The following is a 7,500-nucleotide window of genomic DNA, read 5'->3' as shown; positions in this document are numbered from 1 at the left end:
AGAGTTTTCAGGCAGCAGGGACGTTGTGTCCCCTGAAACACAGACAGAGAGCAGGAGGGTGGCATTAGGGTGGCACACAGCGCAGGATGGAGACTTTGGTGACTTCCTGGGAAAACAAATGCACATAGATGAACAGGGGCTGCGAACAGAAAGTGAAAACAACTTCACTCCTCCTCTTGGTTTCTACAAAAGCTCTCGGTGTTGACTGAGCAGAACCTGCTCACATGCACAGGGTCGCGCTCAACCCACACATGACCTCTGGCAGTCAGACCACGGGACCAAATAGTGGACAGAATAGAATAGGAGAGAGAGAGAGAGAGAGAGAGAGAGAGAAGTAGAGGGAGGATTTTTCATTGCCATTCTTCATTGCCTCGGGTCCCACCATTTCTGCTGAGCCAACAAGTTCTGTGGTGCTGTCTCAGACACAGAGGCCCCGTCTCTATGTCCAGTGGGAACAGCAGGGGAGGTCCGTGTCTGACGTAGGACTTTGTTAACGCTCGACCTATCTGGGAGATTTAACCAGCGCTGCTTTACATCAGCTATACAAAGGTCTCAAACTTCTAGTCCTGTACAACAGATCATTCCAGAATTACTGCAGAGACACCGACATTTCTGAACAACTTCCAACACATCACTAAACTAATTGTGCACTTTGACTGTCCGGATCACCTGGATATGTTTCTGATGAGTGTTTCTGATGAGTGTTCATAACGAGTGTTTTTGCTGAGTGTTCCCGATGTGTTTCTGATGAGTCTTTTTGAGAAGTGTTCTTTGTGTTTTGATTAATCAAGGCTATCACATGATTTAAATAATTCTGGTCACACTATGGTCACATATCAGGGTTCACCAGTGTACTTTAAAGTCATATCACAATGGCAATATGTAGGAATATAATTGCAATATAATCTGCAAGCCTCATATATAAAAGGCTAATAGAAAATAATCCAGTGACGCCCTTGTTCTTGGGTTCATTGGCAGTGTGTCCACTTTCTGAAGTGTTTTTTTTTACAGCAGCGGAAAATGAAGTGAATGAAGAAAAGAAAGAGTGGGGGGGGAGAAATGGAGGTCATGTGACCAGCAAGGCCAGGGAGGTCCAAGTCCCATGATGCTGGAAAGCGGGTGAGAGGGCTGTGTGTGTGTGAGTGTCTGTGTGAGTGTGTGTGTGTGTGAGAGAGTGTGTGAGTGTGTGTGTGAGAGTGTGTGTGAGTGTGTGTGTGAGTGTGTGTGAGTGTGTGTGTGTGTGTGTGTGTGTGTGAGAGTGTGTGTGTGAGAGAGAGAGTGTGTGTGTGTGTGTGTGTGTGTGTGTGTGTGTGAGAGAGTGTGTGCGTGTGTGTGTGCATGTGTGTGGTTGCATAAGCTTGTGTAAATATTTCATTGTGTGACTGTTATAGTGTGGGTGTGTATGTGCAAATGTATGCTTCTGTCTTTTAGTGTAAGAATGTGTGTATGCGTGTGTGTGTGCGTGCGTGTGTGTGTGTGTGTGTAAAAGGTCCAGCTCTGTCTAAAGCTTTTGGATAAACTTAGCCCTAGGAGCTCAGTCACCGAACAGCAACAGATCCATTCAGTGATTCTCAACAGGACATACCACAGTCCAGCATTGTGCTACTAAACGAGACAGTAGGGAGGTGCTTTAGAAACCTAGAGATGGAATCACGTATTGGAATCTGGCCGATATCAGCAAAAAAAGCTGGTTTGGATATCAGCGAAGAAACTTTTAAGGGAACCGATATCATCACAAATCCAGCCCATAAATATCACAAAATAGAGCTTTAGAACTGTTCAATGCTAAAGTCTCAGATGGCGATTTGTTTATGAAATCTGTTCTTTATAAAAAGTCAAACGATGATGCTTCCATTTTGACCGTGAAGTAAAGGAAGTTCATGGGAAAGTTGGAAGAGCAGCACAAACCCAACAGAAACAGCCGGAGAGGAGAAAATGTAACCAAACTAAAGTGCTCACCTTCTCTAATTCACAAGGTTTCCCTTTGCCTGCACTGACACTGACTATAAGGCTAAAAATTAAATGTTTTAGTCCAGTTTTTTAAAATCATCTTTTTACACATTTTTTATACATCTGTAAAATTGCATATATAATACACTGCCTGACCAAAAAAAAGGTCACCACCTGGATTTAACTAAGCAAATAGGTAAGAGCCTCCCATTGGATAATTACTGCATGGTGATTCTGTTTCAGCTGGCAACAAGTTATTTAACCCAAACTGATGCAGTGAGTAGCTTCTCATTTGTTAAACAACCATGTTGAAAGACACATACTGTGGTCGTGGAAAAGATGTTAATCTGTTTCAGAAGGGTGAAATTACTGGCATGCATCAAGCAGAGAAAACATCTAAGGAGATTGCTGAAACTACTAAAATCGGGTTAAGAACTGTCCAACGCATTATTAAAAAGTGGAAGGACATCTGGGAAACATCATCTTTGAGGAAGGAATGTGGTTGGAAAAAAATCTTCAATGATCATGATCGGTGATCACTTAAATGTGTGATAAAATCAAGTAGTAGAAAAACAACAATAGAACTCAAGGACGTTTAATAGTGAAAGTAAGAGCATTTCCACATGCACAATGCGAAGGGAACTCAAGGGATTTAGGCTAAACAGCTGTGTAGCCTTAAGAAAACCACTTGTCAGTGAGGCTAACCAGCAAAACGGCTGCAATTTGCTAGGGAGCATAAAGATTGGACTCTGGAGCAATGGAAGAAGGTCATGTGGTCTGATAAGTCCAGATTTACCCTGTTCCAGAGTGATGGGTGCATCATGCCTAGTGCCTACCTTACAAGCCTGTGGGAGCAGTGCTATGATCTGGGGTTGCTGCAGTTGGTCAGGTCTAGGTTCAGCAACATTATGTGCCCAAAGAATGAGGTCAGTTGACTACCTGAATATACTGAACGACCAGGTTATTCCATCAATGGACTTTTTCTTCCCTGATGGCACGGGCATATTCCAAGATGACAATGCCAGGATTCATCTGGCTCAGATTGTGAAAGAGTGGTTCAGGGAGCAGGAGACATCATTTTCACACATGGATTGGCCACCACAGAGTCCAGGCCTGAACCCTACTTAGAATCTTTGGGATGTGCTGGAGAAGACTTTGCGCAGTGTTCCAACTCTCCCATCATCAATACAAAATCTTGGGGAAAAATTAACTCTGGACAGAAATAAATGTTGTGACATTGCAGAAGCTTGTGGAAACGATGCCACAGCGAATGCATGCCGTAATCAAAGCTAAAGGTGGTCCAGCGAAATATTAGAGTGTGTGACCTTTTTTTTGGCCAGGCAGTATATATCTCCACATCTCACACAAAGTTTTTCCCCAAATAGCTAAACCACAGTTCCATGGTGGTTTTTAATGAAAAAATATCTTATTAGTATCAATATCAGGTGACAATTAAATGCAAGATACCAGTATCGGATAAATACCAGAAAAAATGGTATCGTGACAGCTCTACTGTTTACCAAATTGCCTGACAGCTCTACTGTTTACCAAATTGAAGACCAAGACAGAGAGGCTGAAGAGGAGCTTCTTCCCACAGGCCATTCGGGCCCTGAATCAGGGAAACTGATAAACTGTGGGGACCACCACCACCATGTAACATAACTGTATATCTGTATATATATATTTATATTCAATTACCTTGTTACACAACAACTGTAGATATGTTATTATACGAAATGGATCTGTACATTCTGTAGATTGTGTACATATATACGCAACCATATACATTGTACATTGTGTATATAATCATAATATACATATATTGTACATACATTGTTAATATATTTTGTACATACATAGAATATATATATTTATCTTTGCATATATATATTTCACATATAGAGAATATCTATATTTCTCTATGCACCCCTGTTTTCTTTTCCTCAGTTTGGACAGAGCACGCTCCACCATTTCACTGCGAGTTATACTGTGTATGACTATGTATGTGACGAATAAACCAAACTTGAAACTTGAAACTTGAAACTTGAAATTAATATTCTTGTGTTTCCAGTGTGTCTGCACACAGGTATTCAGCTCCTTATCTTTGTGAACCAACCACACACACACACACAGACACACACACAGACACACACACACACACACACACAGACATGTCAGACGCGTCAGACTCAGACACGCTTCTTTGGCGCTATTTCAGTGCAAATGATACTCTACAACCTACATGGGTGTGGCAGATCATCATCAGACATGTCTGTTCCACAGAGACGTTCAGATAGATTCAGAGGCAAAGATCCTGAAGTCGGAATGGCTGTCCCCAAACTCCAATCCTGGTCCATGCACGTCATTCAGTAACACAACAGTCAGGAGCTCTGGCTGGGCACAGTCTTCCCTGAAACTCTGTCTCCGTATGAGGACTGTATCTAGTAAGGAACTTGGAGCAGGTGAGGATTCAGGTTTCCGAGTGTCTATAATGATCCCTGTCATTGTCCTGGGATTGGCAGGAAGAACAGGCTTCTTTGGAAAGCTGGAGTCCCACCGCTATGGGAATCGCTGTGATCCACAGGATAACCGCTACATCCCTAACACTCAGACTTAACATCACCACTCACCGCAAACTCTGCAATGATCCCACCGACATGTTAAGAAGCTTACTGGATAACACAGTACATAAAACAACACAGAGCCACCTTCCACACACACTGTGCATCAGTAAATGGCAAGGTCACTTTCTGATAGCAGACACAGCATAGAAGAGCTCAGAGACACACACCCACACCCACACACACACACACCACACCCACACACATCCACAGAGACACACACACCCCAGACCAAAACACACACCCACAGAGACACACACACACACACAGACCTTGCTTTACATGAGATAAGTTCAGTTTCTTTTAAACAGAGGAGACCTTGTGAGGAGACACACAGAGAACAGGGGGGATGGATGGGTTCTCTCTAGTAAAAGTATATTAAAAGACAAATTGCACAAACAGGATCTGTCAGAGCGTAGCCTGGTGCTGACCTGAGGGCAGCAAAACCAGACGATAGACACCCGTGACTGAAGTGTGCTTGGGAGAGGCATGCTGTGCGTGCGTGCGTGTACTCCAGCAAGCAGAGGTGATGGCACAATGATGATGGTATGCACAATAGTATTCTTTCACTCACACACACACACACACACACACACACACACACACACACACATACACACACGCACACACGCACACACACACACACACACACACACACACACATACACACACGCACAGGCACACATACACGCACACACGCACAGGCACACACATACACGCACACACGCACACACACGCACAGGCACACGCACGCACGCGCACACACACGCACGTGCACGGACGCACACACACACGCACACACACACACATACACGCACACACGCACGCACGCGCACGCACACGCACACACGCGCACACACGCATGCGCACGCACACACACACACACACACACACATGCATACACGCACACACGCACGCGCACACACACACGCGTGCACACACACACACGGTCTGCTGGGCTAGGATGACAACAATTCCTTTGCTCAATTGATATATTTCTCACCAATAACCTGATGCATTATTGTGTGTGCTTGTGTGTGTACGTGTGTACGTGTGTGTGTCCACTCTTGCATGCTGTGGCAGTGTAATAGGTAAAACTAAATTTCTCATGTCTCACTCCATTACACGGAGTAGCCGTTAGATGCCCTGCTAAAGGGCAGACTCCTGTCATGGGACCGTGGGTCAAAGGGCAGACTTCTGGCATGAGACTGTGGGTCAAAGGGCAGGCTCCTGGCATGAGACCGTGGGTCAAAGGGCAGGCTCCTGGCATGGGACCGTGGGTCAAAGGGCAGGCCCCTGGAATGAGACCATGGGTCAAAGGGCGGGCCCCTGGCATGGGACCGTGGGTCAAAGGGCAGCCCCTGACATGGGACCGTGGGTCAAAGGGCAGCCCCTGACATGGGACCGTGGGTCAAAGGGCAGCCCCTGACATGGGACTGTGGGTCAAAGGGCACGAATGGACACTGCAAATGTCCAGGGGAAAATCTGCATTTGCAAACTTGCACAGATCCAGAGACGACTCAGTTTTACTCTCACTGAGATTCTTTATAAAATAACAATAATTTAATTATTATTTAAATTAATAAACTGCCTTTTTATATTAATAATAATAATAATAATTAATAATAATTCAAAAACATTTGCATTTTTGTAAGAGATAATGTTCCCATAAGTACTTCCGTCATGCAGAACTGAGGTGGGCATAAAGGGTGATGGTAATCGCTGAGCGTGCTGAACAGACACTTCCTGCCAGCCAAAGACACAAGCCCCCCTCTGCCTACCACAGAGCTAGCGCTGCTGACGGGGGGGGCACACACGCAGGCCAGAACAGCGCTTCCAGGCATTTAGTTCCAATCAGAACATTTATTCCTCAAGGACCAAGTAGGACACTTGTTTAGACAAACATTTCCATATAAAAGGCGTCTGCAGCGAACTCGGAGCCGGCTGCACCGCGGTTTGTCCTGATGTGTTGACTAACAACAGCTGTTCAATGTCTATCAATAATAGGATTATTTTTGATCAATTTTTTGGGGTGAGTTTCATCAGCACTGAAACATTTATTTCTTATTTCTTGGCTAGTTAAGTGTTGCATTGTTAGTGTTGCACACATTTACTAATGGAAATGTGAGTAAATACAGATGTGGTGTGTGTGCATGCACGTGTGTGTGTGCGCGCGCGTGCATGTGGGTGCGCGTGCGTGTGTGTTTGTGTGTGTGTGTGTGTGTGTGTGTGTGTGTGTGTACATGCATGTGTGTGTGTCTGACCTATGCCAATCTGCACAAAGCCGGTAATGATGATGAGTCCCAGCGCAAGCAGCTTGGCAGCGGCAAAGGCATCCTGGACCCGCGTGGCAGCACGGACACTGTAGCAGTTCACAGAAGTCAACAAGACTATGAGAGAGAGAGAGAGAGAGAGAGAGAGAGAGAGAGAGAGAGAGAACGTTAGAAAGTACGTTTCGAGCCTAGAGTAACATAAACAAATGACATCAGCAGTGCGTAATCCCAGTCGAGCACCTCCACCTGTTCCTGTGAACTTTCAGTCTGCAGGTGGAACGGTGCTTTGTCTGTTCCACAAATGAAACTTACAGAGAACAGTAAGGCAGAGTTCTGTTTTTATGCATCAAAGATCTGGAACACACTACCAATTAAGATTCATCCAATCAATACCAATTAACATCCTTCTGTCATAGATTTGAAAAAAAACAGCTAAAACATATTTCTTTACTTTAGCTTTTAAAAAAAAATGATTTCCCTCATATGCATTGAAAATTAAATATAAAGTTGTTCTTCTGAAGGTAATGATTACACTGCTCATATATCACTAGGAGGAATTATATCATATCGTATTGTAGTAGCATGTCACTAAATATCGTACTGTCACTAAATTGTGCACCGCTGTCTTCATAAATTAAAATGCTTTTATATGGTGG

The 7,500-nt window shown here is 44.3% G+C and overlaps 1 protein-coding gene across 1 annotated transcript in view; it reads right to left on the bottom strand.

Annotated features, from left to right (window-relative positions):
- The window catches only part of slc7a5 (solute carrier family 7 member 5), a 20,247-nt gene that overhangs the window by 9,328 nt on the left and 3,419 nt on the right, over window positions 1-7,500 (bottom strand). The window contains exons 2-3 of the mRNA XM_035532152.2: window positions 6,836-6,961; window positions 1-32 (exon numbers count right to left, since the gene is read on the bottom strand). The exon at window positions 1-32 is cut by the window's left edge and continues 74 nt beyond it. Of these exons, the coding sequence (XP_035388045.1) occupies window positions 1-32; window positions 6,836-6,961 (158 nt within the window). The remainder of the gene's footprint in view (window positions 33-6,835; window positions 6,962-7,500) is intronic.

Source organism: Electrophorus electricus, chromosome 16 (assembly GCF_041902795.1).
Source record: "Electrophorus electricus isolate QZ-2024a chromosome 16, ASM4190279v1, whole genome shotgun sequence".
Taxonomy (NCBI): Eukaryota; Metazoa; Chordata; class Actinopteri; order Gymnotiformes; family Gymnotidae; genus Electrophorus; species Electrophorus electricus.
This window is presented reverse-complemented; position numbering and strand designations above follow the sequence as displayed.